The 16,151-nt window shown below is 40.4% G+C and overlaps 1 protein-coding gene across 1 annotated transcript in view; it reads left to right on the top strand.

Annotated features, from left to right (window-relative positions):
* Positions 1-6,599: 6,599 nt before the first annotated feature.
* Positions 6,600-16,151, top strand: part of Ncam2 (neural cell adhesion molecule 2) — a 468,347-nt gene continuing 458,795 nt past the window's right edge. Inside the window, exon 1 of the mRNA XM_032900505.1 lies at positions 6,600-6,838. Within this exon, the coding sequence (XP_032756396.1) occupies positions 6,784-6,838 (55 nt within the window). The 5' untranslated portion in view covers positions 6,600-6,783. The remainder of the gene's footprint in view (positions 6,839-16,151) is intronic.

A 16,151-nucleotide genomic window follows, 5' to 3' on the forward strand; every position in this document is an offset into this window, starting at 1 on the left:
TTAGTCTTGTTATATTATTCCTCCATTGCTTACAAAATCTCCATGACCAGGTAACTTATAAAAACAATTATTTAACTGGGGAGGGGGGCGATTGTTCACAGTTTCAGAAGTTGAATCCATGAGCATGAGGATAGGCAGCCAAAGGGCAGTCAGGACAGTCATGATGCTTGTACACTGGCCAAGAGGTTAGACTGCTCTACAAGTTGGAGGCAGAGAGGAATGTGAATCTAATACTTATAAATAAAGATTTTAAGTGCATTTTTGTCCAAGTTATCAAATTTTTAATTAAAAAAATCTCATCAATAAAATGCTTCAAACTGTACAAACACAGACAATCAAGCTGAAGTGTTATTTATAATAATAACACAAAGATATAGAGTATCTTAGCATATAAATATGGTATAGAGTCTTAATGCATAACCCATGTCATCAAATAAAAATCTCAGACTTACAGGTTTGAAAATAAGGAAAGTGCTTATAAGACATTATGTTAAGTACTTTGAAATATTTACCATATCTATTCTGGATCTACATGAAGACACTTGTAAGTCTTTTTATGCTTAAGGATGAAATAACTTGAAGACCATGAACACCGATTTATAACAAAATGGGTCAATAGATTTTTCTAATCTAATTCACGATATGCAAACAATTTACATTCAATTATCCCCCCCAAGGTTTTGAATTCCTGTTTCTTTTAAATAAAGTTGCAAAAAACAGAAACAATTTCTACTTACATATTTATTTTTGGGTTGAAATGGTTGCTGACTGGCTAGCAACAGTTTCAGCTCTTGCAGAAGACCCAGCTTTGGCTCTTAAAAGCTCTGTGGTAATTCACAGCCATCTGTAACTCTGTCAGTGCCCTCCTGTCATCCACAGGAATCAGGCATGAACATGATGCATATACATATAGGCGGGCAAAACTCTTACATATATATGTATATATATATATACATATATATGTAAATCTATAATGTGTTTATTGAACACAAGAACTGACTATATTGAATTCTGTGGGAGGCAAGGGAGGTTATTTTTCTCAAAATGAGTATAAACCACCTTACAAAATGACAGACCATGAGGTTTATCTTTGTGCTAAAATAGAATGAATATAATATCATAATGTACCATGGTAGTAGGCTCAAAGATGAAATATTACTATTTTGAGGTCACCGCCGCAAGCGCTTGTTAATAATAATACAGTTAATTATCTAAATTGAAAAATCAACAAAAAACACAGCTTTATTAGTAGAAGAAGCAGATGATTCCCCAATTCCTTTTTTAAAAATGCAATTATCAATGTTATTTCATTCCAGAGAAGCATTTGACAAACACATTATGTCAGTCAAACCTATAGCTGTATGGCAGGCGCTGCCTGAGATGAAGGATGTGTCTCTGCCCAGTGTGTGATCACTGCCCTTCACATGGAAACCTTTGTGCGGCCATCAAGTATTTCAATACTACACATGGACAACAAAATGATTTCTGACTGCTCTGATCAATACTTGGACAATCCACACCTCGCATCATGATCCTCCTCGCACCCAATAGTTTCCCCTCTAGCCCCTGTTTGATTCCACTTTTTTCTCTTTGATCCTTCCCTGAATATGTCCTTGGAATTGACTAAATGACTACAGCTTTGCTGCATTGGCTCTTCGGTCCGTCATTATATTTGCTGGGGAAGACTTGGTGAAGAAAAATACATGCCCCTGGAGTTAAGAAAATATTATTCTGGCAAGTAACAAATTACAGGCTATTATTCCATAATTTCAGAGAGAAGTGAGAAGTTATTTGCCCAGAGGGAACATGAAGTAACCATGAAGGAATACGACCCCATGTATCTTAAAAGAAATTAAAAAGTAAGAAGGTGCGATGATTAGGGAACCTTTGCACCATCAATCTGTCTCTTCCTCTCCTTAATTTCAAAAGGATCAGTTAAGCTAGTACAGCATTTACCAACAGAGGTGTTAAGATCTGAATCTACTCACTGTACATCTACTGTCACATGCTCACACACAGTCTGGGAAAACATCTCAAAGATGCTGTTGTAACACGGAAGCAGAAATTATTTTTAAAGACACGATCATTAGAAAAAGTGACATAAATGGAGACAGGAAGGCAGAAGCATGATTGTCTATTTATAGAGGTCTCAGGCTATCTGCCTATACACACAGTACACATTTTCCCCCCTCTTTTGTGGTAATAGAAAAACCCAAACAGGCAATTTTCTAGACAAGTAAATGAATAGGTATAATGGTTTGTGACATTTTAAAAAATATAAATGGACACATGGATTGTCCTATTTCCTAATAGTATAATTTTGACGCATATGAATTCTGTCCACAGGCAGAGTAAACAAAAATAACACCAGGGGTAGTGACATAAACACAATCTTTACACACTGCCCACAGGACCGTTCGAGCCTACCTTCTATGTTTGGTTTATATTCATGCATGCGTTTTGCAGAAACAGATTGCAGATGTAAGAGTGAGAACCTCCTTGAGAAGATAATTTCCACATATAATGCACCTTATCGTTTTCTCTCTCTCTCTGCTACTCCTTCATGTTCGTTTTATTGATTCTTCTAAATCAAATTTATCTGTCTCAGTTACCCACGCACCCAGTCCTGCTGGTGTTCCTTACTACTCAGATTTTCATAGATTCCTGAGTTCTGTTCAACCCGCTCTTATTTTTATAAATGAAATAGCTAGAGCGCCATGAAATGCCTCTGAAATCTTTCTCAGGTAGGAAGAAAATTGAGGCCTTGTCTTACATGTAAGTATTTTGTCATATAAAGGTTAGTGATACATTTCTATGACGTTGGTGTCATGCACAGTGTGCACGGCTTGGCCATATTGTACACATGTTATCTTGATCATAGGGGAGCATGCTGTCTGGCTGAGGACAGGGACGGTGTGCAGAGAAAATACTTTTAGGTGTTGCCTTTACATTGTCAGTCTGTTGGGAGATGAAAACCTGACCAGTGAATGGTAGCAGGTCATTCTGCCAGTGCAGTGAGAAATGAATGTTTTTGGGAGATATGCTGGTTACCTTGGGAAAAGAAGCAGTTCAAAGTTTTTAGAATATGTGGCACCCTGCTTGATGAACACTTATCAAGAATAATTGGGGTTATGATGTAGAACACTGCCAAAGCCTGAGTTAACAGTTCTCGGGAGGTAGAGGGGGGCTCTATGATGACTTGTAATTCAGTCTCTAACCATGAAATTGGCACACACACCATTTATTTTCAATACTTTCTTATTTTGTGAAAGGTGACTCGAATCCAGGTAACTTGTGCTTGCTAGGTGAATGCTCTACCATTGACTATACCTTAAGCTGTAGATGACGTTGAAATGACCACATTCTTTTTTTTTTAATTTTTTGTTTGTTTTTGGCATAGTACTAACTCCTTTACCAAAGTCAAGTTCAACTTTGTGTTATACATGATGAACTATTTTAAATCTCTCCCTGGGTGGGACTGTGTGTGTGTCTATGCTCATCTGTCTGTAAGCACCAACTCATGTACATGTGGAGGCCAGAAATTGATTTCAGGTACCTGGTTGTACATCTTTCTACTGTCTTTTTGTTGTTTGGAGACAGGTTCTTGCACTGACCACAGAGCTTCCCAATTCGCTAAGTCTCACTGACTAGTGAGTTCTTCCCTTCCTACACATACTGTGCTAGGGTTACACATGAGGAGCTTTTTATACTGGTGGTGTGAATCAGTGCTCAGTTCCCTTTGCTTACACGGCAACTTCGTTTCAGATGGAGCCTTTCCTCCAGTCTTTGTCCTTTAGATTCAGTTCTTTGTTCCAGGCCTGCTGGATGCTTCCAGAACTTTAGCCTTTCTTCAGCTTCTCCTTGTCCTACTTCTCCCTCCTTTCTTCAATTTCTCCTGAAACCTTTCTTAAAAACACTATTTAGAAAAGATTCCCCTTTCTCTGTGTCTTCTTCTCCTTCATCCTGTACTCTTTTCCTCTCTTTTACCAACAACAGCAATTCCCTTTTTATATCTTTGTTTTATTACCTGGTTTATTAGATCATTTTTGTATATGCCTGATCTCTTTATCAAGATTACTACCAAATGGAGGAAGGATCATATATCACCTCTATAGATAGCTGAAAGACAATATTTTCTTCAATCAATTTTTCCACCCTGTGATAGTTTATCTTCTGTTGCTGTGATGAAGCACCCTGCCCAAGAGCAAGCAGAGAACCAAAGAGTTATTGGCTTACATTCCTCGCCCACAGTCTGACTTGAAGGATATTGAGAGCAGGTACTCGAGGAATGAACCTGGAGATGGAAACTGAAGCAGAGGTCATGGAGGAATGCTGCTGACTGACTTGTTCCTCATGCTTGCTTAGCCTGCTCTTCAAAACAACCCAGAAACAACTACAGGCTCCTAGGGCACACTTTCAAATAGGGTATCCTTTCAAAAATGACTCTAGTTCCGTCCCATTGACAAAAACTAACCACTGAACATACACACAAAAAAATTCTCTCTGCCTCTCTTTCTTAAAACACACTAGTATGAATGCCAACAGAATTGAGTTATTGATGTCATATTAAAATATTAACATCTAGTCAGAGACTCCACTGATGGAGGATGCACCACTGCTTTCTGACTTCTTTCTCTGTTCTGACCTTAACAAAATCGAGAATTCAAATTACTTTACAGAGTATCAATCTGTTCTCTGCCATAGTTCATGCATTTGCTTTAAAATAAATTGGCTTTAAATAGTAAGGAATAAAAAGCACACACCCGTGCAGAATAATAATCCTCTGATCATTAAGTGCATGTTCTTTTGCATGTGTGTGAACAGGCATGTTTGTGCATGTGCAGTGGGTATTGGGCTAATCCAGGTGTCAATTTGAAAACCTGCAAGCTTTGTGGGGAAGAGATTATTTTTAATCTGTAGTATCTTTGTAATAGTTGGCTGCATTTTTGCATGTTTGTGTGCTTTCCCCTAGGGAAATCAAGAAATGGTTTTATACATATATATATATATATATATATATATACACACACACACACACACACAAGTTGTTTCCTTTTCACACCTATAAACACGCTGTTTCCACCTTTTGCTAGAAAACTGCTGACCATGAGATTATTAAATGCGTTGGTGCTACTCATGAACAACAAAGGAGGCAGGCACAGTGTTTTGACAAAGATCTCTCTCCTATAAAAGGCACAGAAGAGCTTCTGGAGCTGTGAGGTACACAGAGTGACTTCTGGGTAGGAGCTTAGGCATGACTCATTTTGAGACCTAAAGCTTACACTCCCCTCTTCCCTCAGAGGCTTTACCATGGTACTAAGAAAGCAAATTTTCTATATGAATCCTTCAGCTTGGAAGGACAAACAATACATAATAGCTCCAGTATTTTTGCTAGCCCTCGTCTGCTCCTACGCCAGTCTTCCGTGAAAGCAAATGTAGGCATGGCTTGGTTTTCTAAGACTGCGCATGTTTCCATCCCAATCTTTGTCTCCAGTTTGCTGATAAAAAAGCACCAGGAAGTTTTCTGTGTCTGGGGCGAGTGAGTTGATCACTCTAAGACCCAGAACAAAACGTTGACTAAAGAGTAATTTGTCAGCTGTAGCTGCTCACTCTGATTTGGGGCAGAAAAAAAAAAAAAAGTGCCCTGGGGACAAAAATTCTGACTCTTACCAGTCTCTTGCTATAGGTGTCATATTAAAATGACCGGATATGTACCTGTTCCACCAGTGGAGCTGGCGATCAGCCCCAGACTTTGAGTGGTACATGACATCATAGCACTATGCTTTCTCTTCCAGTCACACTTCCTGGTGACACACACACTCATGTGCTGGTATGGTGGGGTTTGCAGGTGACTGAGCTGAGAAAAAACCTCAGCTCAGCTCAGTCTTTCCATTTACATTGCCGGACCTCTATCTTCAGACACTAACCGGGAGATGTCACCTCACAGTGCTAATCCTGGACAGTGTATAGAAAACCAAAACCCTCCGAGATTTCGGCCTTTAGCAGCGCCCCCCTCTGGGGGCGGGGGGCGTCCATTCATCCCAGTGAATCTGGACCTAAAGAAGCACCTCAAGCCTTTCTTGGCTCATCGAAAGCAGGGGCCACTGGCCATATACCCTAGGGGACAGTTGTTGCCCTCCACCACAGGGAAGTGTCAAAGCCCTACGGGTATCAGGCCAGGCTGGGCTTAACTCCAGGGCAGACAGACCCTGGCACCCAGCACTGAAGGAACCAAGAGTCAATACTTCCCCAGTACTCCTGTGCCTCTGAGGCTCGCCCTCTGCAGTCCTCAGCAACCCGACCACACCTGCGGGGGCGGAAAGAGCAAGAGGATGCAGGTGTCCAGGCTTCCCCGTTTCCCGAACGACTTTGAGCATGCACTGTCCGCCTCTATAGAAAAGCTCGAACCCACTCCTGGGCTCGAACCCACGGCGTGGCCTCCACTGCGGACGAATCCCGGGGCTGCGCGTGCCTTGCTCGCAGGGCGAGCGCGCGGAGGGGATCCGCCGGGGCCGCGCCTCCTCCCCCCGTCCCGCCCCGCCTCCTCCCGCCGGCTCCCGCTGCCGCCGCGGCGGCCGCTGCCGCCGCCGCCGCCGCCTGGATATAGTGCGGCAAGGCGCGGAGCTTGCAGTCACTTTGCGAGGAGGAGCGCGCGGGCTGCGGGCGGCTGGGGCACCCGGGAGCGGCGGCGGGCTAGCAGAGGCGGCCGTGGCAGCTGAAGGTTCTCTCTCCGGGGCTGGACTTAATAACTTTGGAACTGTCCGCCGGTGTCACGTCCTGAACATGAGCCTCCTCCTCTCCTTCTACCTGCTCGGGTTGCTTGTCAGTAGCGGGCAAGGTAGGAGTGTGCGGCTTTCTTGCTTACTTTCCCTCCCCCTCTCCACCCAACCCGGAGAGGCAAAGAGCGAGGCACCCGGGTAACGAAACGAAGGCACCAAAGTTGCGGTGGCTCTTGAGGCGACTGTTGGGATTTTAGCTCTTTCTTTTCGCTGCCCCTAAAATTCTATCCGTTTGCTCGGAAGACCCCTCAGTAAGAGGAGACCGTGCGGAATTGGAGATAGCCATCAGTGTGAAAGAGATCAGGGGGGGGGGGGAGAACTGCTGCTTCTGGGATTTGGGGCTATTCTTTCTTATTACCCGAAATTGGATGAGTGTGTTGGTGTGTATTCATAGTTAAGATATCGGAGGTTGCGGAAAGGAAGGGCAGGGTGATGTTTGACAGAAGAGGCAAAAACTATCAGCATTAAAGTCATTTATCAAAAAATCTCCATGGTGTGTAAGAAATTCAATTCTTAGAGATTTTTTTTCTCCTTTCCCAACACCAATTTTTGGACTGTGAAGTGAACGTTTGATGGCTTATTTATGTTGGAAACTAACAGGGGCCATAGATGCTGTAAAACAGCAAATGGCTAAAACTAGGGTTGTGTTGCAGGCGTTCATTGTGACACCCCCCCTCATACACACACACACACACACACACACACACACACACACACACACACTCCTTTGAAAATAGCATAATCTGAACACGTTCTATCATTCGGTTTGAATTACACCTGTAAGGGATTTGGAAGGCTGGGGAGCACTGGGAGCACTAGGAACCTTTTGATTTATTTATTTTTTAATTTGGGTGGGGGAGAAAAAAAGAAAGCAAACGTGGTAGAAAAACCCTAGGGACAATCGGTTGAAGAGATCTTTGCTAGTCGGTATATAGATGCTTTGTATTATGCATTTATCCTCTGTCTTCCATAGTCCCCGTTCCCATAAAATATATTCACAATCATTCGAAACGTTTGAAACTGTCCAGACAAGTTTGGACGTTTAATTGGGGAGACGAAATACCAAAATATGCACCGGTGAAAGTCATAAAGACAAAGGGAATATCCATGGATTTTCAATTAGATGAAAGCACCGTAATGCCATATTATTTGTGCGGCATTTTCTATGAAATTAATAAAATGCAAGATAAGTTAAAATATGTTCTCTAAATCCAGTTCTAAACATTTTCCCCACCTCTTCTGTGTTGCTCATTTCGTCCAGCAGGGGGTGGTAGAACTCCATTTTAAGCAAGAAGTGCTTGTTTCTGCTTTTGCACACATCGTCCTTCTATCATCCCTCAGTAGGGCTTGGCGTTTTGGATGTAAAGACTTTCTTTCTCTGTCTTTCTCCCAAACTACAGTGTTAGTAAATGATGGACCACGATTGGATGCAGATTTTTATGTTCCGAAGTACAAATTCACATGCCAGATGCTGCTCTCATTATAAAGTGCCTCTTCCTGCCATCCTAATAGAGGATGGGTAATATTTCAGTCTTGGAAAAATTGCAGATAGATCCATCGGAAGCTAATATTAGTCTTGTTCATTAATCCAGTCACTTCTCTTGCAAAGATCAGCATACACTTGTTCACTACAAGATACAGAGCTGTCATTATTATTTGGGGGCGGGGGGAGGGTAGTAGTTGTGACCACTGTGTTCATTTATAACACAGACAGGCAGTTCTGAATCGGAAAAGGCAGTCTGAGAATTTAACTTAGCTGCAATTGCAATTAGGTGAGTGTAGTGTGAAGTAATACGGGGGCAAGTTTGTGCAGATTGATTGATGATTACAGCGTGCACTGTCTGGAGGAAATCTTCCCAGTTGTGGAGTCTGCATTTATCATTGCTGATGCTAAGTGTGCTGGAATTCAGGGAGAGGGGAGAGGTTGGAATGTTTAAGTATCTAGGCATAAACAGTACACAAAGGCAGATACACTTTGGGACTCTAGATGTAGCATGCATTTGAAATTGTGATTTAAGCTGATTTATAATCAGCACGCAGCAGGGTGGTTATAGAGAAGAACTGTAACAAGGAAGCATGCCTGGAGGGGAACCCATATTCCTTGTCAATGAAACAGGGCAGACGGATGGCATCTTTGTGAAGAAGATCTCTCTGTCTTGTGCAGTGGCCTGACACGCAGAGAGCCATGGCTGAGTATCTGGGGGAACTAGCTTTTGTGTGAACAAGCATGTAGTATTGCTGTGCCATGTGCCGTAATGAAGTCAAAGATGCCTGGAAACAGAAGTCCTTATCCCGGAGTCTAAATTTCTCCAGGCTGCTGTTTCCTTCTCTAATTAAGGGTGCAGCAGCAAGTCTCAGACACACCACTGGGAGCTATTTTTCTTTTTTTAATGAACCGTGTGTAACTCGAATTTCTGTTTGTTCTTTTTTATTATTTTTATTTTTTATTTATTTATGTTTTTGATGGAGCCATGAAAACCTACAAGCCAGTGACCCTCAGGCTCGCCTTGGAAATACTAAAGCCTCCGATGGCTGATTTACGTCTCCAACAATATACTCGCAGGGGATTTTATGAAGCATGATTGAAGCTATGGCTTGGAAGAGTGGTGGGCAGTTTGACTGGGAAAAGGCAACGATGATGTATTCCCTTTTAAGTAGTCAAAACATTTTGAACCACAGCAGTAGAATGGGGGAAAAAACAAACAAACAAACAAACAAACAAAAAAACCAACTAACTTAAGAGGACGCCAGTGCAATGATTAGCTAACGAGGCCTAACAGCTCCAGCCCTTACCTTCAGAGCTGTGTTACTGTTCATGACGATGAGAGCTTTTTATTAAAAATTGAAATAGAAATGTCCCTTTAAAAGCCTCCCATCCCCAATGAAAGATTAATATCTAATGAAAGAAGGTTGTCAGCTCTGAACATTAGTTGCCCATGGAAAGGAATTTATAATTCTTTAACTCCTGCGATTATTTTTACCTTCTATTTGACACTTCGTCCCAGGCTCTGCTGTCACAAATCTCTACTGAGTCTCTCGTGAGAAGGGTGTTTGCTGTCTTTAAAGCCCAACCCGAAACAGGAAAAGGCTGCTGCTGAAACTTTCTGGGTGCTTACAGTCATTTTCATCCTCTTTTAAGAGTCACCTAATATGATTAATGCCAATCTGTTACTGTTTTTTTCACACATGTAAAATGGAAACACTGCTCCACTGAAACCCAGCAGGGTTATTCCGTTCCCTTTCAAACCATGTCAACTGTACATAGCCTGCTTTAGCCTAAAACCTGGGGAAGGGTCCTGAGCAAACCTCAATTGGTGACCGAATCTGGACACATCTGCCTCGGTGTATTCATTCTAGGCAAATGTTAAGAATTGTCCATTAGAGAGATCTGTACTTTCTGAAGACAGAGAGCAGGTGCGTGGATGCCTACCAGCTAAACTCCACAGATTCCCCCTATGCACAGGCTAGGACAGCATGGCCTCTCTTGAACCCTTTCTCCATCCACTCCATTCTAGTTCTTTGCCGGCGTCTTCTTTCTGGCGAGGGTTCTATTGAATTAACTGCATGTCCATTTAACTTAGGACAGATTGGCTCTGGAAATTAATATTTCTTTTGTCAGTGAACAGCTCAGAGGATTCCCTCCCCGGCTTCACGCCTGCCGTTCTCACTTTCACTTCCCACGCTGACTCTGAGCCCAGGGAGCAATAGATATAGTTGGACAGTCCCCAGTGTCGGGTGAGTTTCTTCCTAGTCACAGGGGACCCGGGTTCTCTAGGATGTAATATCTTACAGGAGAAGCCATTAAGGGAACAAAAGAACTTCGTTCAGTAAAGGAAAAAGGTCAAGCTTCATGTAATTTTGTAAATAACAGGGCCTTCTTTCCCAAATGAGCTGACTTGCTGTGAGACTGAGACGAGCTGTGCTGGCTGAGGCGAGCATCCAGGCTCAACTGTGGAGCACTTTCTCACGGGCAGGCGCTCAAGGGCTGGGTAGGATGTCCATGATTGGAAGACTCTGGACCTGGTCCTGCTGCTTCCTCTGGCATTGGACGTTGGGGAAATCATTTTAACTTATCCTTTTAACAGGCATTGTCTCTGTAATAATGTACCTCTGAGAGTGTAGAAAAAAGTGTTCAGTTAGGAGGTGGGAGAGCCCTGAGCTGCTCCTGTTGCTCTCACTGCCATTTCCTTCTTTGTATCCATTATGCCATGAACATGTCCCTTGGTATATGCGAAGCCATTCTAACACCACCAGTGGTCTTATAAAGGAACCATGCATGATTTTCTGGATTTACTGAATTCAGATAATTCCGAATGTCTCACATCTTTCTACCCTGCCAATTACAGTGAGGCTAAGGCTATATAAACGATTATCAATTAGTTTTAATTTTTCAAATTACATGATAAAGGGACACATTAAGAAGCAACCGGCCCTTTTATTAGAAGTAACATTGTGCTGTTTAACAGAGTTAAGCTGCCATTAATCGTTCTGCAAACACGTGTACTTCTTGGTGGTACCCTATTAAATATTTTAATGGTTCTTCACTGTTTTAAATTACAATGGCACTACTACGAAATAGCTGACAGCCTTTTCTCTGCGGTACATACATTTATGGTGCCCCTCCCCCTGAATCAAGAACCACTTGTTACGTTAGAGGACTGTGATGTCATGATGATTGACACTCCTAGATTAAAATGGCTGAGAGGGGTGCTAGAGAATTTTAAGAACCTTTGTCACCATAGATATGGCAAGATATCTTTGAAGGACTTTAGGTTGATGGTAGGGTTTTGGCTCCGCACTATTAAATTATTTTACAGGGAAAGGCCAAGCCATTGCCTCTGAGAGCATAAAGCCCAGGTGACCGAGGTCTCTTGACCTTGAAGAAGCAACTGAAATTCACAGAACAGCTATGGGCTCATTGAAAGCTTGGACCTGAACATATGTCAGTGCTTGACCTAGATGCCCAGCCAGAAGGAATAGTGGTGATAGTGATATCTGTAAAATGTCATGCATATCATGCATGGTTTTGTTCATGACTGTCACCTTTCAGCCTACAGATGAAATTCAATATGCGTAGAATTATCTATCTCATTTATTGAATTGTTAAAACCATACAATTTCCTTTGTAATTAGACATATTTTATATGGTTAGAGACTAATTCGCCGAAGAATGGAACTCTCTCACTATTGAATCAGCCAATTATGATTTTCTTATTTATATCTTCTGTATGTTGGAGACAGCTCATTAGGAAAAGGTATTAGAATTTTATACATTTTTTTTAATGAACAACTATTGGAGGTCCCACGGAAGGCCATAAGACACCTGCATTATTTTTCAGTTTACAGGATGTGGTCCGGTAAGATGTCTTTCATTATGAGTTTCACTGGATGATTGGGGTAGGCGTATATTGGGATGAGTGAACTAAATAGATATCAAATAGAAAAGCAAATGGCAATAATTAGAGCTCTAGTTTCCCCATGCTTTCACTTTACACAAGACCAAACTCTTGTGTAGATTTAAATTTAGAGAGTGTAAGAGCCATAAAAATAATAGAGGTGGCATTTTCTGATTTGAGCGTGAATTTACAGACCTGTGTCTGCCTGCACAAGACCTGAACAAGACCAAGCGGCAATGATTCCGACAAGGATTGTGGAGGCATTCATGAACTCTGGCACTTAACTGAGGAGTTATGGACAGTGGATGGCATCTGGGAGAGGGAGAGCCCGTTTTATTTAAGCATGTGGCATTCAGTAGACTAAACATGCCCTCGTCAGTACTTCCACACTCAAAAGCATATTGAATACAAATTAATACCAAAGGCACATTTGTTAAGTTAAAAAAATGGAGAAGGGTACGAAGTCGGAAACGTGGGAATGTGAGAGCTGGCATGAAGGTGTGACCCAGTTCACAGTGTGTGTGCTTACTAATCATGAGACACTTGGTCTGATTCCCAACACTTCAAAAGGCAACCACCGACCTTACATACCATCAGTAGCAGCAACAGAAACAACATCAGCAACAAGAACAAAAGCACATGCATATACAAACAGACACACACAACTCACCTGCATGCACAGGAAAGCATTTTAATTTGGTGCCATTTTGTCAAGTAGTAAGTTACCAAGCCCTGCATGGTATATAAAGTGAGGACCTGCTAATTATATACTTGTTTAAGGTTGTTGTAGTCACTTTGTATACAGAACAATAATCTGATTATTATATCAATTGAGATTAGTCATTATTTGGAATTAGTACTTTGCCTTTACTTCCATTTAATTGTATTTGAAAAATAATGCGTTTTGTTGTTGTTGTTGTTTTGTTTTGTTGAAAAACCTTTATGTATGTGAATTGAAAGAGAATGCTGGTCCATTTGGTAGTGGAGAAAATAAAAAAATATAGATTGAAAAAGATCATATTCATGTGAGAAAGCAAATAGACCTTCCAGCAAAATGATGTGAAATAGCAGAAGATATCATATGATTGATTACTCAACAGTCCTAGACACTCCTTGGCATTCGTCCCTTATTTTAATGAAAATTCGTTGACTCTTCACGGTGAGGCTCAACTGTGAAGTACTCTACTCTCTCCTGTTTCTTGCCATTTTTCATGGTGACCAAAAGGCACAGAAAACACAAATGTCTAGTCGGAAACTAGGAGATCAGAAACTGAACATAGGATACAGATAAAGCCAAGCCTATATTCATGAATCTGCATTTCACCTCAGTAGAGCCGAGAGCTTCACCATGACTGGAGCAAATGAAGACGATGAAAGAGGAGACAGAAAAGCAACAAGAACCAATTATAGGAAAGGGTGTATCTCAAGAAAGGAAAGGATGTGTCTCAGGCACAGGAATGACTCCGTTTAATGGATCAAGTTGGAAGATCCATTCAGTTGTCTAGTCTAGTCTAGTCAGTTGAATGGTTTCCATAATGGGATACTGTGTAAGGCAGAAAGCATTTGAGACTCGTTTGATAGTTAGGTAGATCTTGGGGACCTGGCTATTGAACAGGGAAGCAGCTTGATAAAGATGTTTGTAAAGCTACTGGCTAGGTGCTAGATGAACACAAGAAGAAATTCGTGTCTATACATATGATCCTCTGAAAGTATAAATGAACCATTTATTAAATTTTATATTCAATTTTTGAGACTGGCCTCTATATTACTTAGAGATGTCTGTTCTGAAACTTGTTATGTAGACCATGCCTGGCCCTGAATTTTCAAAGATCCCTGATCTCTGCCTCCAAAATGGTGAATTAAAGTCATGAACCAAATGGCCTGACTGCAAACATAAATGGTTCTTACATGTTTAATTCAAAAGGCTGATAAGAAGGTGAGATATATATATATATATATATATATATATATGTATCTGACAGAAAGAAAGTTAGTCAATAAAAAATAATGCAGTATGATAAAATAGTATTTGTGGCAATTTTCATTGTTTTATGATTATTTGTTTAGAAGTATCATTCAGGCACCTAGGTAAAAATTTCAATGACAAAATAAAAAAAATAATGATTTTTTCTCCTCAAAATTATTACTTAACTTTAACTTTGATTATCATCTAGTACTTTGTTAGCATTTGTTTTATATATGTATATATATGTATATATGTATTTATATGTATATATGTATATATATACATATGGAGAAATTTTCAAACTTTGCCATGGTTTTGTAATTTCCATTTAAATAATTTTCTACTCTTGTTCATACACAGTTTTTAAAAGTATACTTGGGAGAATAGAACAAAGGAAATTTAAAGAAAATAATATGTAAGAGAGGACTGACAGGGAGAGAGGAATTGATTAAAGGGCAATATATGTAGTGAAAATATCACAGAATATCCTAGTTGGCCTGTATCATTAATATGTGTGAATAATTATAATTGTAAAATGCTAGGTCTGAGAAAAGTGGCTTAGCTTGGAAAGTGATGGATGTGCATGTTCAGAAGGCCAACATCCACATAAATGTTGAACTCAGTTGTATCTAACTGGCATCTCAGTGTAAGTGTCGAGAGGTCAGGTGTATCCGCTGAGTGCTAATGCTAGCCAGCTTAGCAAAAATCAGGAGTCTATAGGTACACTGAGATAGTCTTAGAAATAAAAGAATAAATAAATGGTAAAGAGGGATGGAGATAACCATTCAACCTAGATCGTTTTCCCACATATATTGTAAACCCATGTGTCTATACATTTATGCACATACATACATGGATAGGTATGTACACATATGTAACATCATACTCACAAACATTCATGGATCATATTTACAGTTGTAGAAAACTAAGACCTCCAATGGAACTCAAAGAGTTTTAGGACTGCACACACACAGCTGAAAATGTTTCCATTAGTGTCCAAGGGAAATTAAAGGGAATAATATTTTGAGTGCCAATTTTATGCTGTGTAAGTGTGGTGAGCACTTGACTCATTACCTCATTTATTCCTGATTAAATCATATTTCATAGATGATGTACCTGCGATTGAGAGTGACTGATTTGTGTAGAGCTTTTAAGTGTGTTCTCTGGACTGCCTTCCCAAATTTATAGTCAATGATCATTAAATACATTCAAGCTATATTTCAGTGGTTCTGCTCCAGTATATATATCTTGACACATCTATCCTTACTCACTGAAGGTAAATATTAAAATGCTACACCATAGTGAAGAAATGGTGTTGAATGATGGAGTATTTTCTCTAGTTCTTTAGTTTTTAAATGGCCAAGAGCAAACTTTCTCAGTAAAAATGAAAGCTACAGCAATTCCTACAAATTCAAATGCAGAAAATCTATTCATGTACCTTCTTTCAATTTAAGTGTTGATTCATGTTGGGGATCTAGGGAATTATTAATTACCACTAATATTTGTCTCTGCTGAGGTAAAATAGCAGCTGAAGGACCTGGGAAACCACAATGCCCTGGGCAAAATGCTATTTATTTACTTGATTCTTTTTCTCTGTTAAAAAGCTTCACTTCCTGATGAATGCTCCCCATGCCTTGAATCTTGACCAACGTATCTGCAGAAACTGGGTACAAATACCATTAGTAATTACACTAATGTAGCATGTAGTTAACACTTATGTAAACAATTCCCTATCTGTCATCATTATGATTATGGACTCTTGTTAGGGCCAGGCCACAGATTTCTGAGGGTTTTGAATGTCTTCCAATTATCCTATTTTTTTAATAAGATTTGATATTTTATCCCATATTTGTATAATACTGAGGTTTCTTGAGATTGAGAACATGTAAGTATAATATCACAGACACATCTCTACATACCAAATGCACAGATGAGATTTGCTGGAGACATATATTATAAAGTTGATAGATTTCCTACACCAAAATAAGTACACCTACATATTGTTTTATG

This window comes from Rattus rattus, chromosome 4 (genome assembly GCF_011064425.1).
Source record: "Rattus rattus isolate New Zealand chromosome 4, Rrattus_CSIRO_v1, whole genome shotgun sequence".
Classification (NCBI taxonomy): domain Eukaryota; kingdom Metazoa; phylum Chordata; class Mammalia; order Rodentia; family Muridae; genus Rattus; species Rattus rattus.